Source organism: Anastrepha ludens, chromosome 6, assembly GCF_028408465.1.
Source record: "Anastrepha ludens isolate Willacy chromosome 6, idAnaLude1.1, whole genome shotgun sequence".
NCBI classification, from domain to species: Eukaryota; Metazoa; Arthropoda; class Insecta; order Diptera; family Tephritidae; genus Anastrepha; species Anastrepha ludens.
The window spans coordinates 17555005-17572766 of NC_071502.1; the positions used below are offsets into that span (position 1 = coordinate 17555005).

A 17762-nucleotide genomic window follows, 5' to 3' on the forward strand; every position below is an offset into this window, starting at 1 on the left:
GTACAAACGTTTAATGGTGTCCTTAGAAGGCGTTTTTTTCACATTATTTAATTTTTTATGAGTTGAGTTTTCACAATTGACTTCTTTTGTTGAATGTAAATTTCAACAATTTGGGAGCGCTCGCGTGGCGTGTACTGTTCCATGGTAAAAATCTGCTTGGACTGACGCTTCCAACGCGGTATGTCATTAAGCGATCTGACGTCTCTGTCAAAAGATACAGGGTTGCCAGATGGGTCTGTCGAATATGGGCAACCCTGTATACGTAGTTTACGTAACTTAAGAGTACAAAATTAACAATTCTCCACGTTTCTTCAGGCTGGAGTAGTCATTTATACATATTTCTTATTTTGAGGCTTGCTCTTAAGTTTGTCAAGTTACGTACGACTTGTATGTATTTACACAAAAATAATGAAAAAAATTAAAAAAAAAAAATTTAAGAGGAAATAATGAAAAAAATTGAAAAAAAAAAATTTAAGAGGAAATACTTTGTAAATATTAAAAAAAAAATGATCATGCACTCAGCTATGCTCGCCCCTGTACGTAAAACACATCCACATTTCAACTTAAAAAATATCAAGTATTCAAATAGGATTTCTCTCTACACCACACAAAACATAGAGAAATACTCACAAATATATGTAAATATCCATACGTACGTTAGATTATTTATGCGAGTATGCCAGTGTTCGTACAACTTTTGTTTTCTAAATTCACTTTCCATTTGTATGTCATGAAATATTTATTCCAGCAGCACAGATTGTCTTATGAACTTGGAATTGTACCAGTATATTTTTTATTCCAATTCACTTCACTGCAGCAACACTTGCACAACAAAAGAAATGAAAGATAAATTTTCTTGTTACTTGTTACTTGCTACAAGAAATATTCTTATTTTTGGATAGCCTTCGAAATGTCCGGCGAATGGTCGTGACTGGGTGTACTCGTATATATGTAAATAGAAATGTCTAAAAATAGCAAAATGTAATAAACACAACCGCACTTGATAAAACATTGTTTCAATTCTAGTGAAGCTTTTTAAAAATAAGTAAGAGCGGAACACATCCTAATAGCTTTCCACGTATAAGAAATGTTTTGCCCAAAGATAGGCTCTACGAAAAATTACAAAATATCTTAGATTGTTAAGGCCCTCGCCTCATTTGAAATGGTAATATATTTTTTGGGTGTTTCTTTAAAAGAGTGTAAAATGGAAATGAAAGCATATTTTTTATTTTTGTTTTTAGTATATTATTTCTTAATCAGTTGCAATTTTTCGAATAAGCAGAAGTCACAAGGAGCCATATCAGGCGAAAACGGTGAGTGATTGATGGTTAAAATGCGATTTCTAGTCATCAAATAAGTCACACGAGCGGATCAAGCATTAAGCACCAGCTTCCTCCTTCGCGGTATTCAGGGCAAATTCGACGAATGCGATGCAACAAACGCTTCAAAACGCCAAGATAGAAAATAGCATTGACGGTTTGGCCCATTGGCACAAACTCCTTGTGGACAATTGCCTTGGAATCGTAAAAACAAATGAGCATCGACATGATTTTTGACTTCTCCAAACACGATTTTTTGGGTGGTGGCTCGTAGGTGGGTGGGCCTTCCACTCGGCACTTTGACGCTAAGTTTGAGGCTCATGTTGGAAACACCAAGTTTAGTCACCAGTTACAGTTGTAAAGGAAGTTGTCGGCTTTTCTCGCCTCTTTAATGAGGTCTTTCGAGTGTTGGATTCTAACCAATTTTTGGTCCTCAGTTAACTTTTGCGGAATAAAACGTGCACAGACCTTTCGTAAGCCCAAATTATCAGTTAAAATGCGAAAAATCGATGTTTTGGAGATATTCAACTCCGATTCCATGAATGTTAATAATGATTTCAGTTCATTTTTGATAAATTTACGGAATTCTGATGGAGTTTTCGGTGATTACTGGCCTTGGGCGGCCCGTATGTTTATTGTTATTTATGTCCTCACCACCATCTCTGAAACGTGTACACCACTCATAAGCTCTGGAAAAAGACAGTCAATCATCGCCTAAACTTTCATCAATTCAAATGTTTCTGTAAACGTTTCAAACGATTTCGATTCTAAAAGAAAATTTGATATTAGCTCCTTGTTCGAAACTCATTTTTGAACCGATAACACAAACACACTGCACTTTAGACGCAATAACTTCGCTTCCGCTGAACTGAATGCCACCAAGGTCCCCTTGGATGTCAGCTCTAACTCATTAAAAAGATGGCGTTATTAAAAACATCTTTATGATGCCAGTCTTGTTTATTTTGGGCTTCATCTTGTACGGAAAATACTGATCTCTTATCTCTATACCTTGTGTTGGACTAAAAAATCGAACATATTTTTATGGAATATTCTAAAAGTACATCATCTTAAAAATATGTATTCAAAAAATCATAAAGATCGGAACACTATAACGAAAGTTACAGACCGTGGACGCGCGCGACCTTTATCCATAAATGAAGTGCATGCAAAACTTTAGACGCGATTATCTTGAAGTCGTATTTTTTGAAAATTACCGTCGCGGCGATCATTATTTATCAAAAACTATTTGACCGATTTGCATAAACTTTTTTGATGTGAAACATCTATAGGCTCATTTGTGAACCGAATCGTTGGCGTGGCGACGCTTGCCGTGGCGACGGGTCGCCACGCTATACTAAGGTATACATATATATATTTTATGTGTAGTAGTATGAGAAGTGCTAAGCCAATTTCAAAGGAACAACTCACAAATGATGTGGGTTAAAGTGTGTTAGTATGTGTGCCATGTTAGAGAGGCAAATGTAGAGTTGCTAAAGAGCGGCAAGTTGGATGCTCGTGAGTGCTTAGTAAATGTTGGTGCGTTATGTGTTTTTGAATGTGTTCGGTAATTTGCTATGTAGATAATAGGAATTCGATTACAGAGAACTCATGGGAAACTGGAAGGCTGGCTAGAGTGGGCACCTTTGAGGCGCGCTCTCTGTGCGAAGAAATGGCGAAGGTCAGTGATTGAGTTGAAAAATATCAAAAGGTCACAGAAAGCAAAGCCACTGCAGAAAGAAGTTTCATTACTCAATTATTTAAACCAAGTGGAACTATTTTGCAATGCCAAATTTATTGCTTTATTAAATAGAAATGAAAAGTGCAAACTTATTTAATAGCAAATTCGAGATATGCCAGCTCGTAATGAGCAAAAGTTGAAATTGAATAAAAAGTTTAAGCCTATGGAGGAAGGCATATTTTAAAGGCACATTTTGATTATCATACAAAGTGACACAAAATTAATCATTCTATCGGATTATTTATATATTTTACAAATAGTGCAGTACGTCAATCATAATTGAAATTTGTAAGTGTAGAGCTGCTGTATAAAAACAGACAAGCAATGGCGGGCGTAAAGGTCAAAAGTCATCACTCAATATAATTTCTTTATTTATTATTTTTTTAATTTTATTTAATAATTTTCAAATACAAATCTGGATGATTAATTTTGCGCCACCTGAAAATTCAAAAATTCCATAATTCAAAATCATGTTTTTATTAAATTTTTTTTTTTAAATTTTATTTAATAATTTTCAAATACAAAACTGGATGATTAATTTTGCGCCATCTGAAAATTCAACAAATTACAGCACTCAAAGCACACTTCAAAAAGAATTTCAATTGCAAATCAACAACAATCCAAGAGAATCTACTACCAAATATGGAACAACAATAGATGCTGTATTTGTGAGATATCTTGATAATATTTCATCCAATACTTTCGTAACGTACTTTAGTTATCATCGACCAATCGTCACAGTAATACCGACAGAGGACACATCGAATATAACTATTACTGAAGTCACAGATGAAAATATTTAAATTGTGGCTTGATATTAATATCGAATTTTGATATCACATGTAAATAAATGTTTATTAAATAAAGTTACCATTTTCTGTAAGAAATTCGTAATACTTCATTTTTTCATTAGGCTATATTTAATTCCTGTAATAATATTATCTTTTATGCATATTACTTGTACACACACGATGTTTCACATCTGCCAGGCGTCCCATGACGGCTCACATTTTCTTTTTTAATTATTCGAAGTTACAGCCTCGTGAATCTAAACGATTCACTTTTTATAAATATTTGCATAGTTCTCTGGAGTTAATTTTTTTTTATTTTTCAACCACTCAAAAATTGTGTTTTTGGGGCAAAGCGGTTTTCATATCGAAAAAATTTTTTTTGGGTAGTTCGGATCCACTAAACAGCACTTTTCTTGAGCTGCTCATGCGCTACCGTAATCACCGCAAGCCTCTTCTAAAAAACGGCGTTTCGGGGGAGGGGCAATATCAACAATAAATAATAACATTTTTTTAAATAAAAACACCAAAATGTATTCTTCGAGACTTACCCTTCAGTATGATATATGCCTCATTTGAATAAAAGTTCTAAAAAAAAGAGGTTGTCTGTAAAGTCGGTTTACTGACGATAGTTTAACGTGACAACGTCATAAGAAAATATTGATGTAATGGTTGCAATTTTCAAAACAAAATTTTAATTTTATTTGTTTGATAGATATTTTGTATGGATATAGAGAAGGAGGTAAATGGAATCGAAATGGAATAGGTCAAGTTACATTTACATTTACAAATGACGAAACATTTATCAAATTCATGAGTGATATCTTCAATTTCGATTGTGCATCAGACGTTAATAAGTCAACAACACTAAGAGGCATCATCAACGATTTGGCTTTTTCAAGACACTTTACACTTGAAACACTCCCTTTAATTCCCTTCTTTTTCTATCATCGTCCTATTCTCAACAGAGAAATGGTTCATTACCATGCACACAGCAAGAAGGCATATGCAAATACAAATACGTGAATTTATATATGTACATTTGCGCATTTACATACATATATACGCTCACTTAAATAGGAGAGAGCAAGGTGTCGAACGTTGCCTTTCGTTTGCTTTGTTTGCTTTGTCGTTCGTTCCGCCCTTTCGCTTGCAGTTCATTCAAGGTAACGGCAATAAGCAAGCTAACGACAAATGAGCAAGGTAACACTAATGAGCAAGGTAACGACACATTTTTTCGTGCGTGCAGCCTGTTAAATCGAATTATAAGACGTTATCACGTCAACATATTTAAAAAAATAATTATGACAATCGTCCATTTTTTCGGGCTCACAGGGTATATAACCCCGTAAATGGATTATTGGTTAGGAAAGGAGAAATATAATTCTGGCGCGATTTCTCAACTTTAAATAGAACTCTTAAAATCTACTATTTCGACCCACTGTGAGTGAGTGGGGTTTATAGGAATGCTTGGAATTGTAAACATTTACTACTTTCGATTTACTATTGAGAATTGTCGTTGCAATAATGGTGAACAATAGTTTTTTCACAACATGCCGAGTATTTGGCAGTTCGGATTATGAGCCGTAACGAACTATAAATACCATTTTTACACATATCTACCGGCAGCGCCACCTAGCGGCTCTATTTGCTGTAGAAATATTTATTTTCACATAATTAATATGCATTTCGAATATGAGCCAATCGGGCCAAAAGTATTTACAATACCCCCCAGCTTCATGATGTTCATCATACGCAGTGGTGGATCTATGTATAGTATGTAGGTTTACGTAAGAGATGTTTTCAAGTTTCGAACGCATAAGCAGGTGCTTTAAAATTATACGTTGGGTGAAAATTTGTGTTGTTTTGAATTTTTTCGTTTCACATAAAGCCAGAGTATCCTTGAACTCAGACAAAGAGAAAAAAGCAATCCAATCCAGTTCACATCAACCATTTCACAATTTTTAATCAGATATTTGTGCTTCTATCGCTTATATAAGCGGATGTGGAGATGTGCGCACAAAAAGGGAAAAATGAAAAGAGTAAATATTAGAGATGGTCGTGATTGTGCAGAAATTGTCGTCTGAATGTCCAAAAAGGCACACACACAACAAGCCAAAATAGTAGCAGTGAATTTTAAACAAAGCGTATTCAAATGTCAAAAACATACATTTCTACCAAGAAATAAATGAAAACTTTTTTGTATGTACTCGTATTTGTGTGTGTGAGTACGCTTAAAATTATCTGCTGAACAAACTGATGTGTCACCTCTACTTGGCAATTAAGTGCGGCGAAAGTAAGTGGTGCTGGCCAACACAAAAAAAAATTTTTAAAAATAACAAAACAGCTAAAAAGCAACAAGCGATGATGCTAAACAATACACACACACACACATAAACCGAAATAAAGGTATTCACATATACATGCATGCATGCAAATCAATCTGTATATGATATGTCTATGTGTGTGTGTGTGTGTGAAAACATTAGACAATAGACTCAAAAACACACTCAAGCGCAAAGATAATAGACGTAAATACGCCAAAATGGCATTCCGAATAGCAACTATGTACATACAACAACTACACATACATACATATCAATTTGTTGTCGACAATAAATAATATCCTGGCACACAAAACAAAACAATTATACTAACAAAGCCGCAAAGCCATAATACATAACAACAAAACAGCAAAACAACAAAAGACAACAAACAAAAGGCGCGCGCGCAATTGCACGAACTCACCGTAAATTTTGAAGGCATAAAAAACTTTAATGTCTCTTGGCGCCTGCTCGCTGAATACAGACAATGCGTCCAGGAAATCTTCGAAGGATAAATTGCCTTGACCGTCGCGTGAGAAGGCTTCACAGATGCGCCGACGAAAGGGATTTTCGCGCAATTCGGGCATCTTCTCGATGCATTCGCATGGCACCTTGACACTGGACGCCTGGCCCTCGGTCATTTGGCGTGGCACCAAATCCGGACGTAACTCACGAAAACGTTTGTGAACGCTAAGCGAATGAAACAAAGCAACCGCATGGATTAGCTAAAAGATATATAGTACGTAATAGAGCAATAAAGTTTGGTGGCTGAAAGCAGCAGGAAGTGCCACTGTGTACAAGTGTATGTGTGTGTGTGTGTGTGCTCTGTAGCATAAGCATTTTTGGCACTTTTCCGATATACCGAAGCATTAAACTTCACGCGAGTGGTTTTAGTGTTTTGGACATTAATGCGTTGTTGCTTTGCCACCCCCGACAATCGATTAGGAAGTTGGCCGCTAGAATGGCAACAACGTTGTTTTCTGGAATGTAAGCGCTACTCCTGGCACGGAAACGTAAATGCATGCAAAATGTGGCCGCAAAGAAGGAAGGAATTCCAAACAAAGCGAAGGCGGATATTGTGGACAACAAAGAGGTATCTCAAAGGTTGCACGGCACACAATGAAATGCAATGCGAACAATGGTGAATGTGAAAATTATGAGCGCAGCTCGCTGTCAATGTTGAGGTCAGTGCAAATTATTTTCTAAGGACAATAGGAGGAGGTTCCGTGAACACTTTGCGATGCGATTAAATTGCATAGTTTACTGTTTAGTAGCTTAAATTTTGTGATTTGTGAATCGCTGAAGTTTATTGAATTAAAAACAAAAATTGTATCGGAAAAGGCGATGCTTGAAAAATCTTGGAATCAGTGGGCGCTTTATTCTAGCGCTTAATGTAATGTTAAATGTGCTACCTGTAGATTTCGCGAGCAAAACTTTTGCTGCACTTACTGCAATTAGGCTTAGAGGTTCGGGCTTCCCATTTGACCTCACTTACAGGTATTCAAGTATCCTCATAAACTTTGGGTTCATCACCCCGACAACGGATCAGTGTATACCCTCGCTTAGTCCAAGCGGAACTTTCCCCTCCCATATCAAAGGAGGAGTGGACCGGGTGCAACTCTTTGGGACAGGTCTTAGTTAACCGTTCACGGATGGCTCGAAGTTGGACGGTAGGGTTGGAGGAGGAGTATTCTGCAAAGAGCTCCCCATCAGACTCAAATTCAGATTACCGGATCACTGCAGAGTGTTCCAAGCAGAGGTAGCTCCAATCAAAGAAGCAATTATGTTCGACACTCGTGAGCTAAACAGCTGCAGTCTACAAACAGGCAGGTAATGGAGTGCGTAAAGGTCAAAATAAAGGTTTTCATCACTCGAAATCATTAAAAATTCGAAATAATCAATTTTTTTAAAAGGTTCTTTTGCAAAAGGTTATAAAAAAATGGATGTATAAATGAGTGTGCTATGTTAGCACTATGCTTATTTTGTTCTAGGAGGGATGCTGTGTGCTTAGCACTTACGAGTCGACCACAATTGTTCGGGTATTCTGTAGGTGGGTTCGTTGTAAAATCTTTCATTTAATTTTCTTAAAATTTTCTCAAAAGTAAATATCTTTCATGTTTGTGGAGGTTTACCAATATCATTTTCCATATTCTCATTGCGAAGTCTAGCCAGTTCATCGGCCCTACAATTCGCCTCAATGTCACCATGTCCAGTAACTTATGCTACATTTAGGCGAAATGACTCAACCAACTCATTCAGAGATGTGTGGCATTTCATGGCTACCTTGGAGGCTGTAGACTGCTTTGTGAGGGAATCTATAGCGCATGAAAATGTAGATATCAATTCGCGGTATCGCACTGCACTATACCAATGCCACTGACTTAATTATTGGCATCAGTTCAGCCTGAAAAATATTGCAATGGCAGGCGATACGACAGCTAAGTGAGATGCTCAGATGTTCGGTGTATACACCTCCGACCACCGGAATATTTATGCACCGCCTCGCTCTGTTTTACAACGTAATATTACCACTTTTCTCCTTAGGGTAGGGGGTCGTGAGCGTTGAAAGGTGGGTTTGAATTACACGTACTCGAAGCAGGCAAATCAAAAATCTGACCGACGCTAGTAACTCAGTACATAAAACGTTAATTCTGAAAATCTTACAAATATATTTAGCGCCTCTCTAAAGACTCCTCCGTGAGGGTTATAGGAAAGTTCTATCCAATGGCAATACGAACAAGAGGACTGGCGGATGAGGAATAGGTAGATACTCATAGCATTCCTCGAATTTAAGCAGAGACTATATTAGCTCCACTTCAAGTGGTATAAAAACAACCCGGGAACCCTAATAGAGGCAGTTACATAACCAAACATTAGTAAATTAGACTAAGAATTCTGGGGATTCTTAGGGAGATGAAGATGGACTAGGATATTGCAATACGAGGTGTATTAAAAAAATAAGCTGAATTTTTAAATTTTGCTTCACATTCGACATTCGACTTATTTTATTTTATGTTAGTAGACACGTCTCCAAGCATATCCTCACGGGTAGAAAAAATAGTTTTAGTTTAGTTTGCTTGTCAGATGCATAAATAAGGCAAGTATTTTTCGTGTGCGGCGGTTTGCTGCTATCGAAAAAAATGGATCAAAGAAGTTGCAACACATTTTTTGTGTAAGAAATGGAATTAAGTGCTCACAAACACATGAAATGTTCACAGTGGCATACGGTGAGAGTACTCTGAGTCAAAAATTGTTTACCAGTGGCACACACTTTTCACAGAAGGTCGAGAAGATGTGAATAACGATGCTCGCTCTGGGCGCCCGCCCCAGCACATCAATAACCAATGAAAATGTTGAGAAAGTGAAAATATTTTTATGGAGAATCGTCGAATCACAATTAGAGAAGTTGTTGACGATGTCGGTATATCGGTTGGCTCATGCAATCTTTTCGGAAATGTTGGGCATGAAGCGTGTGGCTGCGAAGTTCGTTCCCAAATTGCTGAATTTTGGCCAAAAACAATGACGCACGAGCAGCGCTCAGGAATTGTTGAATGACGTTAACGATGATCCAGACTGATCATAACTGGTAAGTTGTTGTTGTTGTTGTTAAAAAAAAAAACATAACTTGTAAGGATCATAACTGATGACGAATCATGAGTATATGGTTATGACATCGAAACCAAAGCCCAATCGCCCCAATGGAAGAGTCCAGGAGGGTCAAGACCAAAAAAGCACATCAAGTTCGATCAAATGTCAAGGTTTCGCTCACTGATTTCTTCGATGACCATGGCGTAGTGTATCAGAAGTTCTTACCACAAGGTCGTACGGTAAATGTTATTACTGTAGCAGTAATACAAGCCCTGTCAGTATAGTGTATATCACCGGTCGTCTTCGTCTAGCTCATCTAAAGGTAGGCCCAGGAAACTTGCTGTTTCGACTGGTGGGGTACAGAGGGAAAGAGGTGTTAGATGAGTGGCTTTTAAGGGGCATGTCAAAAGGTGGTTAGTATCGTGCGGAGTGTCTTAATATGCAGAACATATGATTGGTATGTCGAGGTGAATTCCCACCGCAATATCCAGAACGTAATTGTACAAGTGTTACGCGGGTCTCGCGGGGAAGCTGGAGCTCTTCATCTGCTGTAGGTGGTGGTTGGACTCCGATTACGGCATTCGGTGGTCGGGAGCTTAAGAAGATGGTGACGGCCTCCCGATGAATGTCGTTTATTGTATGTCTAAACACTGTCTGGTTCAGTAAATGTCTATTAGTTTTGTCCTGGATCTCGTCGGCGTAATTGAGGAGGTGTCTCCTTACGTGCGAGGGAGGCGGCTCTGGCTCAAGCAGTGGTCTGCAAGGGTGAAACCTGCAGTAGCACCCTAACAGGAACTGTTTGCTGAGCAGTTTATTGTGCTCCATTACACGGAAGCACCTGTGCCCCGTTGTGAATGTGTTGAAGAGGGGACAACAAAAGGCAACCTGTCGCTACCCGAATAGCAATGTTTTGACAAGTCTAGAGCTTTATCCACTGCATGTCACTAGTTCCAGGCGATCAGACAGGCGTAGCATAGTTTAGAATCGGCCGGCCAGTTGCCTCAAATGTCGATAGTAATTCTTTGTCCTTGCCCCAAGTGCTGCCAGCAAGTGATTTGAGGACCTTGTTGTGATTTTAGACTTTAGTGGCAAATGCGGTTGTATGCGGAGTTTGGGGTTGTTAACAGTTGGAATTGATGTGTCATCGACTTTTACCTAAGGTGCAGTTATTCGTACGGTAAATAAGGACTATTACATTGAAGCTTTGCCTGAAGCACTACAAAAAAAAAAAACGATTGGAATTGTGGGAAAAAATGTATGGCTTTTGCATTGTGACAATACACTCGCTCACTCATCTTTGCTTGTGAGAGATTATTTGGCCAAAAACAACACCGTTATCATGCTTCAGCCACCGTATTCACCAGATTTGGCCCCCTGCGCCTTTTTCCTATTCCCAAGATTGAAGAGAGCCATGAAAGGACGGCGTTTTGCGACGATTGAGGAGATAAAAACCTAATCGCTGAAAGAGCTCAAGGACATGCCAAAAAGTGCATATCAGAACTGTTTCGGGGATAAGAAATTGATGAATAAATAAATATTTTTTGGGAAAAATGAAAATGCCCCTTTTTTGTTAACACACCTCGTATATAATTGGCACGTTACCTTTTGTTAGTTGGTTGACGAATTTCTTTCACTAATTTAAGATGTGCTTTTTGATGTTTTACCACAAAAATAGTGCCGACTCCGAACGACAAATGGTTTTTATGAGGAGTTTTTCATGGCAGAAATACATGCGGAGTTTTGCCATGGCCTGTCAAGGAGCGACTACTATTAGAAAACACTTTTTTTGTCATCTACAGTCTGTGTCAGAAGAAAAGAGCCGTTTTTTCTCTGGTAACTTCAAGATATATTTCGTTCTGCTTTTTGCTGCGTAATAGTCCCACTCAAGGGCTACGACGCCAGTGCTAACGCAAAGAAAAGTGAGTGAGAAGTACGCGTAGCGTTTCAAGGCGGTATTTTTGTGCACGCACTCGAAAGGGCCGAAATTATCTTACGCCACGGCGCAGTGATTTGAGACAAGTTTGTTGCGATGTGGAATCAGCGGTACAAAGTGTAGAAAAAATGTTGATGACTTTTTCAAACGCGGCTTGAAGGGAGTGGCGACAAAAAAGCAGGATAAAGTGATCGTCCAACTTTTTAAGCGGGACCCTTCTTTTTGACTACGCCAAGCACGATCAGTTCTTGCTAAAAAGGGAATAGATGTGAGTATCAACACCATCGCACGTCGACTGAAGGAGGCGAACATATCCTACCGTCCCACATCATCAAAACCACTGCTCTCAGAAAAACACTTTAAGAAACAACAAAATAAGAAAATGGCGTCACAGTATTGGGACTTCCCAGTCCCCGGACGGCAACCCCATTGAAAATGTGTGGGGAATTATGAAAACGCATTTTGCCACAAGGCCAGTCCATGATTTACCATAAAGCAACTTGAGCGTCAAATTCGCAAAATCGAGTCCTGTTTGTCGACGAGCTACGCAGAAAAGCTGGTTCAAAGTATGCCAAGAAGATGCCAGGATATACTCGACAATGATGGAGACTACATGGCTCATTGAGTAATTGCGACTCGTAGTTTTGTACATAATCCCGGTTCCTTTTTTCTGACACAGTCTGTAGGTGTTTCATGCACGGAGATTCGAGCCTGCCCACTTCCGAATGATAGTCACGCACCAACTCATTTGGCTACAGCGGCAGAAGTACGGCTCCTATGTACTTTCTTACATACGCTTACTTTAGCACTGATACACACACATTCATTTCGTGTAAGAAAAGGAAGGAACGAAAATGTAAATGTAGGAAATTAAAAATTCACTTTCTTTGCATACTTAAAATTGAATGAGCTACATATGACCGTGACCTATTGTCAGTGAGTTTTCTGCAAATAAAGTTTAAGTAAATAAATAAATTTGTAAATAGCCAAAAATCGAATAAATCAGTACAGCCAATTGTTATTCAATTCCAAATGAACTCACCGCAAAATTTCCTTGCGCGTGAAAAATGTGCAATCCTTCAGAGGTACAAAGGCATCAAATTGTAGTGAGTGATGGAAATGATTGAAATATGCAACGTATTTATAAAAAATCATTATGAAAACGTTATTTTAGAAATTCACACCTGATAGTCGTCCAATTGTTGTTCTGTGAATGTGGCAACCTTATTACCCATACCAAAGTGTTATTGTTTGTTTTTTTTTACTTTAACTGCTCTTAACAAATGAATATCGCACAATTTGCTTCCAGTCTAGCAACTAAACTTTCGACGCTGACTTCTACTGCCTTACTGAATGTCAAAAGTTCTGAAGCATTTTTCTAGAGTCAGCATTTTTCCACATGCGCTGACTCGTCCTAACTATGCTCAATGTTTGTTGTTGCCATTTTAAGAGCTGTCTTGCCAGGGCACGGCAGCCACTTTCACACTTTGCATGGCTCCGCTGTTTTATTTTTATTTATGCTGTTTGTGCTCAGCAGGCGCATGGAAATTAATTAAGGAGTGTCCCACCAACAGCCATTCGCTTTTTTTAGACCTTCGTATTTGTGATATGCGCCCTACATTTGGTATAACTACGGAGGCAAGCATACACATATTTTTCTTGTAACAAAAAAAAAAGAAAAAAAAAAGAAAAAAAAAAAAGAAAAACAAAAAAAAAAAATACAAAAATACCGAAACAAAACCAGTTCAGTCAGACAAAGCAATATTTAGCTTGACATGCATACTAGGTTGTGCAATAAGTTCTGCGGTTCGTTAAGAAAAACATAAGTTTATGGTTTGCAACACACTTTATTACTCAGTATAGCCTCCCTGAGTATCAATTCACTTTTTCTAATGAATTTCCAATTCATGCATTCCATCACTAAAACTGCTGCAGCTGTTATGACCTCATAATTGAATGAAAAACGTTTTGCAGCTTTGGAAACAAACGAAAGTCGCCAAATCTGGTGAATGCTCCAACCATTCGAACTTTAATTCATGGCTTTTAGTCCTTCTCTTGTGACACAATGCATGACCCTGATGAAAAATATTTTGTTTCCTTTGCAAACTGGGTATTTTTCACGAATTTTTCCCTTCAGCTGGTCTAAAAGGTTGCAATAATATTTAGAATTTATTATTTTACCAGTTTTCAGGTAATCCACAAATAAAATTCCTTTCGCACCCCAAAAAACTGATGCTAACACCTTCTTGTCCGATTTCTGGACACGAATTCGTTTCGGTTCCGAAAGTAGTGACGTTTCCTGTGTTTGCGACTACAAGCCCCAGTCTGGCAGCCATATCTAGTATATGTCTTACCCGTGTGTTAGTATTAGGGGTGCCCCATTCGACAGCCTTGGCATTGAAATCTCCGCCTCCCGAACCTTATCCTCAATAAGGTCCAGATTCGTTCTAAACTGTTCAATACTGTCGCTGGAGGTAAGATAACAGCTCAGCATTGTGAAGCGTTTATTTTTAACTTATGTGTAGCAACGACCGTCTCCGTGCTGTGTGACGGCGACTGCGCTACCGCTTGGTAGCCAGAGTGCGGCCGTTCCTGTTTTGCCTTCAAACCAGGTTCCCTTGGCTGATGATGACCGCATCTGGCTCCCTCTCGATAGCTATTTGTCCGAGCAGAGCCTCTACTGTGCGACTTTTACGCATATTTGTCTGGAGTACTCTCATGACTTCTTAGCTAGAGGGCATCTCTTTGACCCTAGCAGGCGGACAGTGCGGTCGCGTTTCGCGTCTACGCAGTGAATGCAATTGGAGCCAGTTTTGTAGAATTTTATTTTGCGCCCTGGTTTCCCGCATCTGATGCACGTACCCCTTCTATCAGGACTACTGCAGTTTGCTTGTGTGTGCCCCATCCCAAGGCAATAACAATTCTTAATTTGTTCGCATGGTCGCATCTTTGCTCGCATTCCGCCGATTTTCATATCGCCGATCTCGATGAGCTTCGCGGCCCCTTCTGCAGATAGCGTGAGGAGAGCACGTACTTGCTCCCGCGTATTCGGCGCCGTTATCCTCGTCTGTATCTGTTCCTCTTGGCTGGTGAGCAGTTTCCGGACTGCTATATCTACCTTCGCCTTGGCCGTCAAGAAGTCGAGATCTCGTATCTCAATCGTGGCGCTCGGCTTTAACTGCGCGATGAAAGCCGTGTCCTGCACAGTGGTTTTCAGCTGGTGAACGAACTCTGGCTTCACTTTATTCTTTCGGAAACGCTCTAAATGTTGTTAAGAAAGTTGCTTTCGAATGTGTTTTTATTCCATTGTTGGCGAATGCTCACAACTTACTGAAACCCAATACTTCAGTCAAAATATGGCTTACATTGCTCAATGAGATGCCTAGTGCTTCTCAAAATCTCTACTCGTAACCTGCCGCAGTTGGCCCTGCTGAGCCTAGCGACCTAATGGGAAACAGGGTAGGCGACAGCTCAGAGAGTGAGACTGTTGCACCTCAAGCCAGGAGTATAAAGCGGCGGTGAAGTCATATTCTCGGTAGGCAAACGAAGGCTCTGTAATCCCAGTTAGTTTGAATTACTGGTTTGTCAAGGAGCGTCTATACTCCAGAGGAGCGGCTTCAAACCGCGTCTGTTCTTCACGCTAGAAGCGATGGATTGAGATGGGCGATCTTTGAGCTCATCATTCATCGAGATAAACTGTTCAAAAATTTACATGTATAAGTGGATTCAAAAGTAAATGGATTAAATACTCCAGGGGGTACTCGATTCTTCTTCTTGTTCTTGATTGGCACAAAAACCACTTAAGCGATTTTGGCCGAGTTTAACAAAGCGCGCCAGCCCTTTCTTTCTCGTGCTAACCGGCGCTAGTTGGGCGCACCAAGTAAAGCCAAGTCGTTCTCCATTTGGTGTTTCCAATGCAGAGGAGGTCTTCCATTTCGTCTGCTACCACCAGCTGGTACCGCATCGAATACTTTGAGAGCCGGGTGTTTGTATCCATTCGGACGACATGACCCAGCCAACGTAGACGTTGGATCCTTTTTCTCTGCGCTATGTCCATGTCGTCGTAAAGCTCATACAGCTCATTGTTCCATCGTCTACGATACTCGCCGTCACCAACGTGGAAAAGTTCAAAAATCTTCCAAAAATCTTTCTCTCAAACACTACAAGTGACGCCTCATCGGATGTTGTCATCGTCCATCGCTTTTGCGTCTTATGATAGGATGGGCACAATGAGAGCCTTTTAAAGTGTTAGTTTTGTTCGTCGAGAGAGGACTTTACTACTCAATTGTGTACTTAGTCCAAAGCATAATTTCCTGGCAAGAGATATTCTCCGTTGCATTTCAATGCTTACATTTTTTCGGTGTTAATGCTGGTTCCTAGGTAAACGAAGTCTCTTACAACCTCGAAATCATAACTGTCATCAATGACGATACGTGAGTTCGCCGAGTGTTTGTTTAATGACAGGAGGTACTTCGCTTTGCCCTCGTTCACCACGAGACCCATTCGCTTTCCTTCTTTATCCAGTACCAGCTATTCTTTATGAGCGATTGAGTTCTGCGGCTTGCACGATATTTTCCAGCGTCAGGTTAAATAAGTCACACGACAGCGAGTCACTTTGTCTGAAACCGCTCGAGGGTATTCGATTACCAGCGCTAAAATCTCCTGCTACGGCAGCAGGAACATCGGCTTAGGGGTTGAAAAATTAAAGTCGAAATACAACTCTGATGAGTGGAGCCGCATTTTTGTTAGCGTGTCTTTAACTTCATTGTTTCTACATTGCAATTCTATTGGTCCCATTTCTATTGTACTTTTAAGACCCTTTCTTTTGTCATCAAATACATTACGGAATGGTGACACAACTATGTATAAAGACTAACCGATTAGAGGCCTTTCAATTTGTTTCTTCGAGATTTTAATCCCTTGCCGTGCCTTTTAGCTCGATGAAACTCGGGCCCAAGTGTTACGCGTCAACGCGTCGTAAACAGATCAGACTGATGCGCGAAATGAAGTAACAGCAATTATGAGACTCGTGACTAACTCTGGTAGCGTACAAATAGAAACTAATATTCAATCACGACCCAGGCTCGAGATGTTTATGTTTGATCCGACGATCTATTCACGAGCCTGGCTCGTCATATTCCTGTTTGGGCCAAAATTTTCATCACGAGTCAGAGTCGTTAAATCACGACAAAGTGTTAAGGGAAAGGCATGCGCCATAACTCAAAAACAATTCCTTAACAAAAAGACGAGGACCAACCCGGCATTGGTGAAATTGATACGGTACTGCAATCGACACCAAGTCCAAATAGGCTGGTAGCTCATCAATTATTTTATACAATTAAAAGATAAATCAATAATTGGCGCGTACACTTCTGCTTGGCCGAGCTCCTTATACAATTTGTGGCGAGCCTCTTGATGTTGTTCGACAAATGGTGGAGCCTACAGTTTCATGTTGGCTCCGAACAGCAAATGTGTTTTATGAGCAGCTTTTTCATAGCAGAAATACACTAGGAGGTTTGCCATTGCCTGCCGAGGGACGACCGCTATTAATAGGACTATGAATAAGTTCGTTTCGGTTTTACAACAGATGGCGTAACTTGATTATTATTCCATCGATCCACATTTCCAAACATTCATTGGAGAGCTACTGTCGTAAGGCACAAACGTCAGTATAAGTTTTTTATTTGAAGCGTAAACAACAATATTTTTACCACACTTGAAAATGTCGAATTTCGTGCCAAATAATGTGTTTTTGCGGGGAATTCTTCTTCATTATTTTAATATGAAGAAAAAAGCAGCCGAAAGTCATCGTATCTTGGTGGAAGTTTATGGTGAGCATGCTCTATCTGAGCGAACGTGCCAGAAGTGGTTTGCACGCTTTAAAAGTGGTGATTTTGGCTTGGAAGACGAAGAACGCGAGGGTGCGCCGCCAAAGTTCATGGATACCGAATTGGAGGAATTGCTCGATCAAGATCCGGCTCAAACGCAAGAAGAGGTTGCAAAAACTTTGGGAGTTGATCAATCAACCATTTCCAAACGTTTAAAAGCCATGGGAATGATCCGAAAGGTAGG

The 17762-nt window shown here is 39.6% G+C and overlaps 1 protein-coding gene across 3 annotated transcripts in view; it reads right to left on the reverse strand.

Annotated features, from left to right (window-relative positions):
- Positions 1-17762, reverse strand: part of LOC128866436 (calcium and integrin-binding family member 2) — a 61597-nt gene that overhangs the window by 12788 nt on the left and 31047 nt on the right. The window contains exons 1-3 of one of the 3 annotated variants that reach the window (XM_054107163.1): positions 12875-13088; positions 12733-12767; positions 6594-6859 (exon numbers count right to left, since the gene is read on the reverse strand). In XM_054107163.1, coding sequence (XP_053963138.1) covers positions 6594-6859; positions 12733-12767; positions 12875-12925 — 352 coding nt within the window. In that variant the 5' untranslated portion in view covers positions 12926-13088. Of the gene's footprint in view, positions 1-5658; positions 5830-6593; positions 6860-12732; positions 12768-12874; positions 13089-17762 lie in introns of those variants that run through there. The other 2 variants (XM_054107162.1, XM_054107161.1) reach the window with 2 other exon arrangements.